The sequence below is a fragment of the Lactuca serriola genome, chromosome 5 (assembly GCF_051521515.1).
Source record: "Lactuca serriola cultivar US96UC23 chromosome 5, Lser_US96UC23_V15, whole genome shotgun sequence".
In the NCBI taxonomy this organism is placed as follows: Eukaryota; Viridiplantae; Streptophyta; class Magnoliopsida; order Asterales; family Asteraceae; genus Lactuca; species Lactuca serriola.
Window position 1 is genome coordinate 323260096 of NC_136412.1, and position 16526 is coordinate 323276621.

The window sequence follows — 16526 nt, forward strand, 5'->3', positions numbered from 1 at the left end:
TAAGGGATAATATTAAACTGATGACAATTTGTTTCTCAAAGACGTCTTGTTCATTCGACAATTCAAACTCGACCTGATTTATGTCATATCTATAACCAAATACAAGAACGTAATGGTGGAGTTCTATCAATAATTTAACAGATGAAGCATTAGAAAAGGAAATCACAAAGATACCCCTGCAAGTCAATTAGTCAAAGTCCCTTGACTTAATTTCTAATCTGGTTTTATCATGAAAAAGTCTGTGTGGTGATATGCATAATTAAGAGTTGAGAAATTAATAGATTATGAATGTTGGTGGTCGTGAGAAATTAGTGCAACTATATAATAATTATATGCATAATACCATTCTTAAATATCCATTTCTAAACCTCTAATTATCAATGATTAAACTCTTAATTAAGCTTCTTCTAAATTAACCCACTATCTTCTTCTTCTTCTATCCATTATATACAATCCAATCCTTTCCTTGCTACCATCTTCTTCACAACAACTCCATTTTCAACTGCTGTGTATGCAAAGAAGCTACATAACACAACACAATTCAAATCAACAACTCTTTAAACTTTTAAAAACTAATTAATTAAATATTTAGAATTTTTTACCTGAATTCCCAGATGAGTCATAACTTAAAAGCGAGTCATCTGGTGTCAAGAAATTAGGGTGCAGGTGGAGGTCTTCCCCACCCCACAGTCCCTGGAGTGGCATCCCATCAGGCTGCTGCTGCTGCCATAACTGCTGGTGGTGGTGGTGGTGGTTGTGGCTGTTTCCATTCATTTGTCCATCTAGTGAAACCATGCCAGCAAAACTACAGTCCATAAGTGACCCACTCTGCAACATGGTCAAACAAAATTATTAGGGACAAGAATGTCATTATGTCAATCTTGTCCATACAAGTGAAGACCCACATTAATTGCTTCTTTTATATGTCTAATAATATATGCTACCATGAATGAACCACATAGTACCCAATTGGAACAACAATGCCTTTCAACGTTCGATGTTCAATGTTCAATGTGCAGAGAAATTAAATAAATACTACATTGCAAAGCTTAGCAAAGTGGTCCAATTTTCTATGACAGCTTATTCCCATCACAGATGTTCATTTATTATGTATTTTGACCCACTGTAACAACAAGGCATTAAAGGTTTTGGTATCATTATTTACCACTAGGTAAAAAATAATTACCTCTGCAGAGAAGATGTTGTCTAGGTTGATATCGATACAAGGGTGCACTGCAGCCAGTCTCATTGATAAGAACTGCACCAAAAGCAAGTTTTTTAGTTATTAAAAAAAAAGTTAAAAATTATATAAAAATAAAAAGATTATACAAAAACTAACCTCCACTTGGCGTTGCAGGGTTTGTACATGATTGATGATCTCGTCAAGCACCATCGCCGTACCTGAAATCTGCAAGACAATAAGATAGTTTTGTCCTACTGACATCAGTCTCAACACAGTACAATCTGTTCTGTCTTGTCATGTCCCACGTAACAGGGTTTTAAAAATAATCTATCAATCTGAAATGAAATTTTCTTAAAACAATAATAAACCGAATAAAGATTATTTGTCTATTTGCATACTACAAGAGTATTTCTATGAGTTCGAAAGAAAAGCTCTTGACCACGAGGAAAGATGAATAATAATAATAATAATAATAATAATAATTAGTAAATTACATCTTTACCCCGGTCCTACTATGCAATGGAATGGACACAGGCAATATCAACTAAACCATAGTAAAGAAAGCCTAATGATAATCAGGGAAATAACAATATTAGATAAGCAATGTAAACATGCATTGACCATTTGTACAGTACAAGTGAGGAATGCAGACGAATACAGAACTTGTGAATATATATATAGTTAAGCTAACCTTGTTGCATCCAGGAACCAGCTCTTGAAGGAGCTTCATCCTAGCATTAATCTTCTCTCTTCTTGCCTAACAACAGTTGATCGTAATTAGTGGTTAGGGGAAGCTTAATGTTAATTAAACATGATTAAGTTATGAGATGATTAATGATGATTACTCGTTCAGCTAAGCTATGGCTATCTGTTGCTTGACCTCGCCGAGCACGGACATGAACGTACGGAAGCTTCTCACTGTCGGTCTCATTTGCGACGTTTTTGATCTTCTTCACCGATGGTTTTACCTGAAGTTTTAAATGGTGGAGTGATGGATTTAGAACTCGAATATTGAAAATTTTAAACAGGTAGAATTGAGGAATAAAGACATGAAGTGACACAAACCTTCTTCTCTCGCTCCTTGCGCTTCGTTAATTTCGGGATAATCGGATCTGACTGCATAGGTGATGAATTATGCAGAGAATCAGAATCAATCGGTTCTTGTTTCACCAAATTGCAGTAATTAGGGCTCGAATTTGGGAGAATTGAGCTCGTCGTCTCCAGTGAATTGTCGGTTTCCATGGCCGGAAACACCGAAGGGGGGAAAATAGCGGGGGGTGTGGTTTCTTCGGGGGAGTGTAAGAGCTTGACAGCCTGGTTCGGTGGGAGTTCAAGGAGAGCCGTGAAAGAATTGCCGGGCTCAGGCGGTGGCACCACCGACATGAGGCTCTCAATATCATCTTCGCCGAATTGAAACGATTCAACCCCCATTTCTTCATGTTTCTCCATCAAAGTACACAATAATTGAAGAATGAACAACAACTCAAAGACGCACAACAGAAGCAAATATTCCAACGAAAACGATTGTACCAAACCAAACCCAAAAAGCAATTCAAGTGGAGGTGGAAAAGTTGAATCGGAAAACTGAAAAAAAAAAAATAAAGGCACCGCTGACGGAAAATGACGGAAGGAAAAGAGAACTGCCAAATGGTACTTTCCCACTTTCCGCGGCAGAGAAAAGACGTTCACCTTTCTCTTTCTTCAATCAGAAGAACCTATGACTTTGCAGTTTGCACCCACAAAAGAAACCATGCGATGCGATCTTGTTTGGCTTTCAATGGCGGATGAAGTTGAAGCTGCTGCCGGTGTGCGTATCTATTAATCTTCTGGAAATTTCGGATTTATTTGATGATTAAGGTGAAGGAGAGCATTTGGTTTTGGAGTAGAAGGAAAGCAACGTTTTTCTCATCGGTCCACAACTTTTCAATTCAATTCTACTACGACTACGATTACATCATCAATTAGATAAGATGGCTTTTGGGGTTGGGGTGTGTTCTAGAGAGAGAAAGTGTGTGCTATAGAGACTAGAGAGAGAGAGATAGAGAGAGAAAGGATATGGTGGTAGGGCGGGGACCGGTAAGCGGGGGACCGAATCCGACACTGGTGTCTTAACTATTAAGGATGATCCGTCGTTATCTTCCATAATTTTTACGGCCAACAGAATATAGAAATTAAAACACAAATTTCAGAAACTACTTCCTAAAAATGATCATAAATATCTGAAATGTGTCTATTATTTACTATTTATTATCTAGACATTGGGTTGATGGAATTATATTTTCATTTAATAATTGAAAAAGGGGGAGTGAATATGGAGTCCTTATATACATAAAGTTATTTAGGTGTGTATAGTTTTAGTTTTTTTTAAATATTTCGTAATAAGTATGAAAATTGGAGAACGGGGTAAAGCCAAATTTTATAGCTTTTGGGCCTAATATGTAAAAGATTTAATATTTAAGGACTAATTGTGATAAAAAAAACAGGGAGGGCCACAACCCCTCCTCACTCCAAAGAAGATAAGTCCGCTCTACTAACCACTAACAATTAACATGTTGTATAGAAAAAAAATAACAAGCATGGAAAAATAAATTGCAAATAACCATAGAAAAGAAACTAAATAGTTAAGATTGATTCTTTAGCTAAAATCAAGGTGTAAAAAACGTTCGGCGGTTGACTGACAATAAACGATTAATCAGACTAGGTGGAGGTTAATGGTCGATTAATCGGGGACCCTAAATTATAAATTAAATTATTTAAAAAATTCATCCAAAAAAAAAATAAGTATTTGAAAATTTTAAATTTTAAAAATATGAAAATTTGAAAATTTTAGTATAATATTTTAGAATTTGAAAACTTAAAAATTTAACAATTCGGTGTAATATTAGCAAATTAAAAGTTTTGATTTTTTAAAATATTTACCGCCGAGGACCGTTAAGCCCTAGTTTGACCGATTTTGACCAATTTCGGTCAAACATTAATCATAATCGGTTGAAGACCGCCAAACGATTAATCGCCGATTAATCGGTCGCCAAAGTCGATTTCTACAACACCGGTTAAAATAAAGTTGTTTTAATGGTTACGTCTAGAAAAACATATTTTCGTAAAATAATTGATTTATTGTTTTATTATTATATGTTTTCTTTTATGCCAGTTTTTAGGTACGATTTGACCGGGTTAGTTCTCTAGGAAGACACATTTGCATTACATTACATTAATATACGTAATTATCATAAAATAAAATTAAAAAAAATAAAAATAAAAACTATTATGTTACGTTTTTAACGTAAAAGTCATTGCGTATAGACACACATCATCAATGGATGGATCAATAAATGAGAACAATTGGTAAGGCCTTTTTTATTCCTAGGTCTAATTGTAAAAAGAACGATTTTAATAATTTGTTCTTTAGTTTAATACCGATAAATTTTTTGAAAAATATGAATACTAAGAAATAATTTATGTTAAGAACCATGTAAGTGATTGAATGAAAATATGTAATTTATTCCTAAAATCTTTGTGATTAAATTTATACAAACCGATCAATGAATAGATGAAAAGTCGCAACTTGTTTCACACATGCATAATTTTCAATAAAATAAAACATTTTGGCCATTAAGTGATGTTAATATACTAATATTTAAGTAATTAATATAATATAGTTAGCACAACCAAACCTCTTATGCAAAGTAAATGTCATCAACTTATCATTGTCGCTAATGGTTCCAAAAGAGACCAATCTTGTAAGTAATTTAGAATGTATAAGTTGTTTTCATTTATGAATGTGTAACGCCCGTGTTTCGGGGCTAAGCATTAGTAGATGATGTAATAGTCTAGGTCAACCATTGTAACTCATTTTAAAATAATAAAGATGGATTACTTGAATATTATGTGAATTATGTGCTTTTGTGTGATTATTACTTGTTTATAATAATACAATAAATAAGGGATACAAATAAGCGTCAAAATTAAAGTGTGAGATAAACCCTATATCTTTACATAAAGTTTTAGTGGTCGAAACAAGGATTCCGGATTATATAAAGAGCGCCGAAATCCAAGTTACAACGAAGAAGTTATGACCCGTCGAAGTTTCGCGACGGAACCGACGCGACACCGGAAAGCGTAAATAGTGAATTTACGATAGAGCGACTTTTAGCCTTAGAAATCTAAACAAAAGTCATAGAATACGTGAAACCGAGAGCGTCCATAAAAAGAACGCCCAAATCTGACTTCGTATGAGGAAGTTATGATTTTTCGAAGTTTCGGCTTAACAGTGTACAACTTGAAGTTCGAATATTAGATCAAACGGTTTTTAGCCGACACAACCTAAACGAGAATCAAAGATCTAGTTAATAGTAGCGTAAAGATAAAAAGACAGACAGAAACGGACGTCGGATGAAGAAGTTATGAGATCTTAACAGACCAATCATGTCCCGGCCTGTTAATAATATAACTCACTACAAGAAAAAAGGCCTTTTACGACGCGCGAACCATGACACGCAGTGATTTATGATACGCAAAGGTGAGTGTCTAAAAAATAATGTCATCTCTTCCAAAATTTAAAGGATTTCAGACGCGCATTTTTGCGTGCCCTAAAATTAGTGTCTAAACAAAAAAAAATAAAAACACGGAGGGCACCTGCGTGTCGTCTACGACCGTCGCTTTATAAATTTTAATAGAACGCGCGCGTTCCATCCGGGGAAAATGAAATCCCAAAAACTTAAAATCCCCGCCTTCCTTTTTTTTTTTCTCCCTCCACTTTAATTTCCCTAGTAGCTAGGGCTTTTTTTTCAAGAACTTGCCCCGATTATGCCCTCCTGTACTGCTCATTCTCTCTTCAACTTCCCTTTCTCTCCTTCTCACTTCGACAAACCCTTTCTCTTCTTCTCGGTTCTCGACGTCGACAGCTTCTCCCACCTCCGACGTTTCTCTTGGTGTTGGCGCCTCCCACCTCTGACCTCCGTCTAGCCCTGCCCCACCGTCCAACGCTTTCCAGCGTCACCCAGCCGATGGAGCCCCTCATCTCCAGCAATCTCACCTCGCCTGCCCTTGCCAGCAACATTAGGTCTGGTGACCTAGACCGAGAAAACTCAAAGCCTTCGGAGGAGTGGTGGCACTACTCAAATCCCAGCGACGGAAGGAAACTCTCTATCACAGCAACAGAAAGTCGGAGACTGGAATGGGAGAAAGAGAAATAGAAATCGAGAAATCGACTTATACAGTAAATGGGGAAGAATCGATGATGCACGCAACATGTTTGATAAAATGCCTCATCCGCCACTGGAACAAAACTGTACGGACAATTCCAATCTCTCGTAAGTTTCGTTAATTTGAATATTTGATTTGTTGTGATGCGGCTTAGATCTTAATTACACTCGGATGCTCGCTTAGAAATAGATAATTTTTACAATTCGATTCACCCTTAATCTGTCATTTCGTTTTTGAAATCATTGATCCATCGTGATTGGGTTTTATGTGAGCATCTTCGTTTTCAAGATTTGGACTTTGTGGAATATCTAATATTACGTTAGATTTGCCATTGATTCGATAATTGTTTGAAATTTCAATTAGGCTTAGCATTTTAGGGCATGACCGTTTGGAATCTGTGTTTATGTTTGGTGTTTTGGTTTCGTTGCCTTTATTTGTTTCGTGTTTTCATGATGCATCTGAACTGTACTGGTTTTAGGTGTCTGATAATATACTGTACATATGAAGTGATATAGCTGTATTTTTCTTTAGCATGCCAGATGTGGCGTCTAATTTTATATCTAACTGTAACTTCTGTAATTCTGATTGATGATTTTGGGAGGATCTTTTGGCTGCAGGGCAACAAGAGCAGTAGAAGCAGCAGCAGGTCGGCAAGAGAAAGAATGTTTGATTGGCAACAATCAGAAGAAAGAAAGAAAGACAAGAAGAAAGAAGAATGAAGAAAGTAGAAAGAAGAAAGAAGAAAGAGAAAAGACATGAAGAAAGAAGAATGAAGAAAGTAGAAAAAAGAAAGAAGAGAGACAAGAGAGAAGAGGTCGATCATTGTTGGAGCCGATCACCTCCATTGCCGAGAGATAAATTCATTGTAGAGAGTGAAGCAGGAAAAAGGACTCGGTGGTGCTAGGTCTTTGTGATCAGAAGAAAGAAGAAGAAGAAGAAAAAAAAAACAACACAACTGTGTGACATGCTAGCAAGCAAGAAAGAAGAAAGAAGCAGCAAGCGATCACTTTTGATCGAGAAGGAAAGAAAATTGAAGCAAGGTACAACAAGAGTCTAAGCAAGATAGAGGAAGATTGAAGCAAGATAGCAAGATCAAACCTAAGTGGTTTGAATAGCAAGTAATAAGATTCGAAGTGACCAAACAAGAAAGTTCGAATCAAGGAAGAAAATAGTAAGTTTAGCAAGATCAAGAGATAAGAACCTTGTAGACTGTTTTAGTTTGTTTCCATTGGATATGTACTACAGGCTATATATATAGCCTTTGTTTTCTGAATATGAGAAGTCAATGTGCAGCAGCTTTGAGTCCAAAGTACTTTCATATCTCTATATTTGCTTTCTGCATACATATATATCTGTGTTGTGTGAGTGAGAAGGTTGGGACCTGTTCCAACAGTCCTCACTAATTAAGGTGCCATGTTGCATCCATGTAAACCCTGAACTTCATAAACTGTATGATTTGCTTAATGGCAATTATAATGATCATATTCACTAATGCAGTTGGAGCTGATGCTGATGAAGATAGAATTGAATTACTCTTGTCGGAGGTTAAGGGTAAAGATATCACCGAATTGATTGCATCTGGAAGGGAGAAGTTGGCTTCTATTCCTTCAGGCGGCGGTGGTGGTGTTGCAGTTGCCACCACAGGTGGTAGTGGTGCTGCTCCCGCTGCAGCTGCTGCAGCTGAGCTAAAGAAAGAGGAGAAAGTTGTAGAGAAAGAAGAGTCCGATGATGTAAGCTCTTTTATGTCCATTGATCTTCATTGTTTGTTTTTAAACTGTTTTTTTATGGTTGCATGTTTTTGACTATCTTTTTTTTTCATATTTTTTTTGCAGGATATGGGATTCAGTTTGTTTGACTGAGGATGGTATGAAGCATGTTCTTTTGTGGTTTTTGGATATGATTTTTTGGTAGTATTTTGTTAGTGTCATCTTCAAATGAAGAATTTTGTAAGACCTTGCAAAAGTTTCTTTTTAGTTTTTATACATCAAATGTTTTTTAACATAGTTTTATATGACCTTTACTTTTGTTAATTTGGATGACAGGATGTTACTTCATTCTGAAGTAAGAATTCTTCCCGATATTTCAATTTTCATTTTTTAAAAAAAATTATTTTTAATAGTCTTGATGGTTTTATAAATAAAAAACTTTGATGTCATCATTTTTTGATCTTTATAATTTGTAGGTTGAAAGGAAGTCTCTTCCTCATCCAGAAAGACCAGATCGTCTTCGAGCAATTGCTGCCAGCCTGGCAACTGCAGGTGTGTGTGATTCCTTCTCTTTTGTAAATTCTCATTTTGAAGGAATGGAATGAAAATTTGCAATATAACCCATTTTTATTTATAAAATTTGTAATATTAGAGAACAGTTATTTGGATTCTAATGAGCTTTTATGTTTAATCTTTTAGTTTTGCAAATTAAAATTTTATAAAATTTGTAATATTAGAGAACAGTTATTTGCTAGGTACATTAATCTTTATGTTTGATGAATCATGGGTCGTGGGTCATGGGTCATGGGTCATGGGTCATGGGTCAGGTGCGTCCTCCAGGTCATCATGCTGGAGTGAGACAAGCAATGGGATTCTGTCTGCATAACAATGCAGCCATTGCTGCAGGAGCAAAAAAAGTCTTGATTGTTGATTGGGTAATAATCTTTGTAATTAAAAAAAAAAAAAAAAAAAAAAAAAACTATGAATTGTAGTTATCTAACCTTATTTATTTACAGGATGTACACCATGGAAATGGAACTCAAGAAATATTTGAGCAGAACAAAACAGTAATTTTATTTTTATTTTTTTTATTCGTGCAATAATTGATACTACTTTCTTCAACTTGTTAATAATATTATTATTATATGGTTAACTCCATATTCTGTATTTTTTTTTGTTTAACCACAGAAATAATTTTTTTCTTGGTTAACCACAAAGAGTTTGTGATATTTAAAAAAAACATAAACACTATAAGTGTTTCCTGGTAATAAATTGCAGGAGGCCATGTAAAATTAACTATCATTCATTCTCCTATAAAAAAAAATGAAACTCAACATAAATATAAAACAATATAGTTGATTAATTTATTTTAAATCATAAATAACATTGTAGATTACTATCTGACTATTTCTGATGATACTGGTTTTAATTGTTATAGGTGTTGTATATATCCTTACATAGACATGAAGGTGGAAAATTCTACCCTGGTACAGGCGTTGCCCATGAGGTAAACATAACCCTAATTTTTTTTTTCTCTCTCATTTTTTACACCGAGAAGGGTAAAATGGTCATTTCACTCTTATATATGTTATCAGGTGGGGTCCATGGGTGGAGAAGGGTATTGTGTAAATGTTCCATGGAGTCGTGGAGGAGTTGGGGACCATAGTCACAGGATTCGCCAAAGTAGTCACGATCCACGTTCCAAACGGCTCGATCCCAAACGGGGTACGATTGCGTATCGATCGCCGACAGAAATGCCCTCCGGTACGTCATGCTTGCGATCCCACCAATTCTTTAAATCGATACCTGAAACGTGAAATTGGCAAATTGAAGCAAATGCAGGGTTTCTTGTAAGATGAGGGTGAATGCATCAGGTATGCCACCTTTGTTTTCCCTTTGTCATGTTTGAATTGTTTGGAATTAGTTATGTTATGTCAATGTATGCTTTATGTTATGTCAATATATATATATATATATATATATATATATGACATGTATACATACTCCTGAAATTTCCTATATTTGGCTGAAAACATGCAGACAAACAAATTTGACATATTAGTGCCTTGCAGCCTCTCAAAGTTCTTGCATTCAGGTTATTCTTTTAGAAAGAAAATTGTCAAAGGTGATTGTCAAAGGAGAATTTATTCAAGGGTTTCTTTTAATGTTGTACATGTTTTGTTTTCAATAATAAATATTATGCAATATTAGCAATGTGTTACATTTACTTACTATTGGAATGATTATTTGTATATGACATTAAATTTTATGAAATGGATTATATTTTTTGTATATGATATTTTATTTTCTATTATGAGGCATTAAATTCAAATTTAATTTGAAAATTAGTAAATCTATTAAAAATATTTTTTTTAAACATTTAAAATTATGATACGCAAAAATGTGTGTCATCTTCATTTATGACATGGCCTTTCTTGACAGGGGCTTTCTTGATACGCATTGCATGTCATTAACACGCGCGTCGTAAGGTTACGACATGCGAATGCGTGTCGTCTTCCTTTATGACAGGGCCTTCCTTGATACGCATTGCGTGTCGTAAACGCGCGTCGTAAATGCGCGTCGTCTCTCTTTATGACAGGGCCTTCCTTGACGCGCATTTGCGCGTCGTCTGAGCGTTTTACGACGCGCAATGAGCGTCGTAAAAGGCCTTTTTTCTTGTAGTGACTTTTAAAATAAAGTCAAAATTAGCTGACAGAGTCGAAACGAAAGTTGTAGAGTACGGTCTCACCTACGCGTGGATATAAAGAACGTCAAAAACGGAGCTCGTATGCGAGAGTTATGCTTTTTAGAAGTCGGAAGTGCAAATTACGAAGTTGGATGCGAGGCTACACCCAACGTAGACTTCGGACGCCTAGCATACCAAGTACGCCCCGCATACAAGGACTCTAAGCCACGCGTATTGAATTTTTATGCGGTCTGAGATAAGCCATGCACCACCGCCGAGAACCGGACACGTATGTAAGGAGCGAGGATTACGCCCCGCGTAGATCACCCAAATACCCTCCTAAGCCTAGGTATACCCCCTAGCACCCGAAGGAAGCCCCGAGGCTCTCGAAGTCTCCAAGAAAAAGAGTTTTTCGGTTTGAAACTCTGCTCGCACAGAGCCCGGTTTTCAAGAAAACTTCCCAGTTTCGTCAAAGAAGGTTATTTTTAGAAACGAGGTGCTGTCCAAATCACTCCGTATCAGGTGAATGTATAGTCACTTTCATCTTACACATAGATATGAAGTATTTTATATAAATTATGTGCTATGTATGTGTGTGTGTGTGTGTATATATATATATATATATATATATATATTATCTGTTTATCTGAGATGTTTGTTGGATGAAAGATCTATACTTCTTTCTTTCAGATCTAAACTTTTTCTCAGATCTAAACTGTATACTTTGAGATCTATGTTGGATGAAAGATTTGAACTTCTTTCTTTCAAATCTGAAACTTTTTCCTTCAGATCTACACTTCCTCATCTCAGATCTAAATTTTTTCTTCAGATCTAAACTGTATACTTTGAGATCTATGTTGTATGAAAGATCTGAACTTCTTTCCTTCAGATTTGAACTTTTTTTTCTTCAGATGTAGAGCGTATATGTATTTTATGCTTTGAAAGTTATGTTGGATGAAAAATGTAAACATTATTTTTCAAATCTAGATTGTATAAATATTTTATGCTTTGAAAGTTATGTTGGATGAAAGATGTAAACATTGTTTTTCAGATCTGGACTGTGTATGTATTTTATATCTACAAATATGTTGGGTAGAACAATGGGTAGATGAAATAGATGATGTGTGATAAAATGATGAGAGGCCTCAATGTTTACATTGTTTAAGATGATCAAGTCAGCTAGCGGAGTATAGATGACGACCACAAACTTTTCTAGGCAGTCCAGTGGAACGTTAACAGGCTCGCAACCTGTAGGTGTTTTTGAAGATGTACTCCATCCCCCCATGGTTGCCTTACGGACACATATGGCTGAGGAATCCCCTTAGCAGTAGTGCCCATCCCGATGAAATTCCTTAGGATAGGTCCCTTGTAATAGATGCTTTAGGGACGTAAAGTGAGGATAACGGGAACGGGTAATCGGGCTAGTGATTTGATGAAAATAAATAATGAACTTATTATTGTGGGTTGAAAACCCTATATGCTCACCAAGCTCCCCAGCCTGACCCACTCAGTTTCTTGTATTACAGGTGGTGACAAAAGCATAGTTGGATGATTTGACGAGAGATTACGGATTTGAGGCCATATAGTGTTTTGTGGCCTAAGATGTTTATTTCTTTTTAGTTTATGCTTATGGTCTGTATCAATGATTGACATCCCGAGTTTTTGTAATGTAATGGAAATACATTTCTTTAAGAAATGCTTTGATAAAATCTATATCATATTTTGTTTTGGGAACAAATTCCGCAATACTTTCTTAAGAAGTTACTCTGATTTTTATTAAAAAGCATAAACGAAATCGGTATTTTCTGGATGTAAAAATGGGGATGTCACAGAATGCCACTTAAAAGATTGACACTATTTTCTCTCGAGGGAGAATAAAGGGGAACGAAAAGTCAGAATGGAATGAGGTTCGACAAAGAAACCCACCGGTGAACACATACACTAGAGAGATAAGTCAGATAACCACGTACTTTGTTACGAACATGCCTAATGAATCAAACAAAGGATAGATCTGAAGCATTTTTACCAAACATGAAGAGTTGAGAGATGTTTACATGGGTAATAGAACATGAATGAAGGGGAAAAAAGACTTCGCATTTTTCAGATTCAGGGATGTAAGAGTTGTTATGTAACGACCCAAAAATCACGACTAAAAATTTCTTTTAAAACATTACTAAACCATGTTTATAAAAACGTATCATAAGTCATAACATAATTTTCGAGCATTAAATTCAAAACATAATCTCATTATCAGAGTAAAACATTCCCCAAGCTAACTGACTATGGTGTGTGCACTACAACCTCTCCGAGCTCCTCTTTTGAAAACTGAGTACCTGAAACCAAAACTGAAAACCGTAAGCACGAAGCTTAGTGAGCTCCCCCAAACTACCACATACCATACAACATATAAAGCACATACTGGGCCTTGCCCACTGCATCGGACCAAAGTCCGGAAACTGCATCGGGCCGATGCCCGGACTAACTGGGACCATGTCCCCTGCATGGGACCGAAGTCCGGAAACTGCATCGAGCCGATGCCCGGACTAACTGGGACCATGTCCCCTGCATCGGACCGAAGTCCGAAAACTGCATCGGGCCGAAGCCCGGACTAACTGGGACCATGTCCCCTGCATCGGACCGAAGTTCGGAAACTGCATCGGGCCGAAGCCCGGACTAACTGGGGCCTTGCCCCCTGCATCGGACCGAAATCCGGAAACTGGCTGGAACCTTATCCTCTGCATCGGACCGAAGTCCGGAACTAACTGAACAAAGCATAACATGAACATATCAACTAACATGGACACACATATATTGCATACTGCATCGGGTCGTGACCCGGAAAACATAACACATAAATCCTGTCTGAGCCACGAAGGCATCAAACATACTAACTACTGCATCGGATCGAAGTCCGGAAACTACTGCTAGCTAAACGGGCCGGCATTGTGGCCTTAGACCCGTTCCTACTGGAAGGAAACTCACCTGAACTGCTGAGCTCCGCCGATAATCCTCTGGCTGCTAATCGACAATCCCCTGAGCCGCTGCTCCTCCAGCTCTCCGAGCTACCAATATCAATATGACACTTAGTCTGACAGTCCTCTAAAAGTCAACTAATTCAACTCTAGTCAAAGTCAACCTTCCAGGCCAACCCTACTCGCCGATTCCACCTACTGACTCGCCGAGTTCATATGCTCAGGGTCCTTCTATTCGTGACTCGACTCGCCGAGTCAGTCCATGACTCGCCGAGTCCAACGATTTCCGAGTCCTGTCCTGTCCAACTCACTGAGTCTCCACCCGACTCACTAATTCGAGTCTCAACTCGAAGGGTTTGGGGTTTCGCGACCTGACTCGCCAAGTCCACGAATAGACTCGCCGAGCCCAAGGCAATCTTCAACCAACTCGTCGAGTTCATGCCCAACTTCATCCGACTCGACGAGTTGTTCATCCCACTCGTCGAGTTCATCCTCATCTTCATGCTACTCGCCGAGTCCATTCAGATCTACATACATGCAGAGGACTTTTGAGTCATGCATGGACTCCAAACTGTAGATCCACTCTTCTAAAGCCTATTCCTTACGTAAAGTGGCAAACTTTACGTGTAGCTAAGGAGATCTAGGCTCAAAACACTATAAACTAGGGTTTAAGACAAAAGGGCTTAACAATCAACCCAAAGACTGATGCTTTATGATTCTCTAGGCCAAGATACACTTAGATCTAAAGTAGCAACTTCATATCTGGGCTTCTAACTCGAAATGGTTCTTAAACTTGCCCTAAAAGCCCCAAATCCCATGATAAAGGTTGATCTATATGCAAAAGAGGGAAGGTAGCAACTCATTACCTTCAAATGTTCTGGAAGACCTCACAAACTTTGGATCTACTGCCAATCCTTGAATCCCCAATGGGTGCCTTCTTCCTTCTTCCTTCAAATCACCCAAAATGGCAAGAAAGCTTGAATGAACAACAATGGAGGCTTAGGGTTTCTGGTTCTGGACTATAGGGGCCGCAAATGAGCCTTAGGGAAGAGAATAAGATGCTTAAATAGGGTACCAAGTCCCGAAATTAGGGTTTCCCAACCCAGACCAGACTCGCCGAGTCCACTTGCCGACTCGCCGAGTCGGTTACTTACTTTACACCCGGATCCCGATCCGACTCGCCGAGTTCCTCCCTAGACTCGACGAGTCAACCCTCTTTAACTTAGGGTTTTTCCTTTTCTTTCTTGACCTTTCTGATTTCGGGTGTTACATGTTAAAGAATTGGAAAGGAAAATCTATATCATCAACTTTAAAGGCAAAACAACGGGCAATAAACCTCGTGGAATTTTGGTGCAAGGAAATTCACGCAAAAAATAATAGTGACTGGTGTGACATTTCCATTTTCACGGCCGATTAATTTTTCTTTATGCTGATTTAAAACATAATATTTTTTATCAGTGTGGAATTTTTCCCAAAATGTTATTAATATGGAATGATATTAATATCAAAAAGCATTTCTGAAGAAACAATTATCATTAATATTTGAAAGCTTGAGATGTCATAACCTATATAGAAACATAAACATAAACTAGTCTTTACAAGTCTTACATCAATTTATTTAATGGCAAAAAAACTCCTTAAATCTCTCGGCAAATTTAAACATTCATATTCTTGAACTTTCGTACCATTACTTGTGATATAAATAAATTGAGTGGATCGGGCTTGGGAGCCTGGTGAGTACATAGGATTTTCGACCCACAATAATATAATTAATTTGTTTAATTACATATTTCACATCAAACAATTAACCCGATTGCTCATCCTGGTTTTCTTATATATTCATCTTTAGGGACCTGCCATAAGGATCATCGCAAGCAATATGTGGACAACATTGTTTCGGGGATTTCTCTGCAATACATGTCAGTAAGGTAACCATGGGGGGAATAAAGCACATTGCATGAACACGTAGTTCATCACCTACAGGTTGCGAGCTTGTCAATGTTCTACTAGACTCCCTAGAATAGTCTGTGGTTGTCATATATACTTTGTTAGATGATTACATCAGTAATACAATAGTACTGTAAAATTCATGACCTCTCTTCGTCATTTTTCATATTTCATCACCCTTGGTGGGATGTCAAGCCCACCAAGCAAATTACACCCTTTGTTTGCAAATAAAACGTAATATAATGGTAAAAAGGGGGTATCGATCCTCGGGGAAATGGTTGTATTCAATCACCAATGCAATCCAAAAGAACTAGTGTAATTAAACTAATTAACTACAATTAGACTAAAAGGGGGGGGGGGGGCGGGTTGATTCCTTGAAAACTAAAAAAACTTGAATAATTAAAAATCTTGCAACTAAGCAAGTTGATGAGATGCTCAAAGGTTGGGAATAATTGGTTAACTATGGCAATTCAACACAATGAACATTTATGTGTTTATCATTAGGATCTAATACAAAGCTTATCCTTCATCCCAAATTGGTTATAGCAATCATGAAACATGAGATGCCAAGATTCCTCTTAAGTAGTATGGAGGTTGGGGAAGCCCACAACACACCTTCTTAATTAAGATCAAGGGTCAGTTGAAGCAATTGATCCCAAGAAATCAATTAGCCTTAAGAATGAAGGAATCCCCAATTCCTAGAGGATGTCAAATGCTTACACATCCATAAAGGAGTTATGATTCATAAGCTAGAGATGATATCTACCATCATAAAGCTTTTGTTCTAGATAAATTCAATGATCCAATGCAAAATCAAAGAAACAAAT

General features: G+C 37.1%; 1 protein-coding gene, 1 long non-coding RNA gene and 1 pseudogene across 2 annotated transcripts; 2 read left to right on the forward strand and 1 right to left on the reverse strand.

Annotated features, from left to right (window-relative positions):
* Positions 1–308: 308 nt before the first annotated feature.
* LOC145055110 (transcription factor bHLH48-like) lies at positions 309–3246 on the reverse strand. The gene is made up of 7 exons (XM_079003402.1): positions 2249–3246; positions 2029–2151; positions 1875–1940; positions 1340–1408; positions 1187–1258; positions 603–828; positions 309–522 (listed from the first exon to the last, which is right to left on the reverse strand). The coding sequence occupies exons 1-7, from the start codon at positions 2630–2632 to the stop codon at positions 482–484; spliced, it is 981 nt and encodes a 326-aa protein (XP_078859528.1). The 5' UTR covers positions 2633–3246; the 3' UTR covers positions 309–481.
* A 4605-nt stretch (positions 3247–7851) lies between these two features.
* LOC145050913 (large ribosomal subunit protein P2y pseudogene) lies at positions 7852–8415 on the forward strand (annotated as a pseudogene).
* A 505-nt stretch (positions 8416–8920) lies between these two features.
* On the forward strand, positions 8921–9749 carry LOC145051934 (uncharacterized). The gene is made up of 3 exons (XR_013683874.1): positions 8921–9029; positions 9111–9161; positions 9533–9749. It is a non-coding gene; the product is annotated as an uncharacterized LOC145051934 (long non-coding RNA).
* Positions 9750–16526: the final 6777 nt, after the last annotated feature.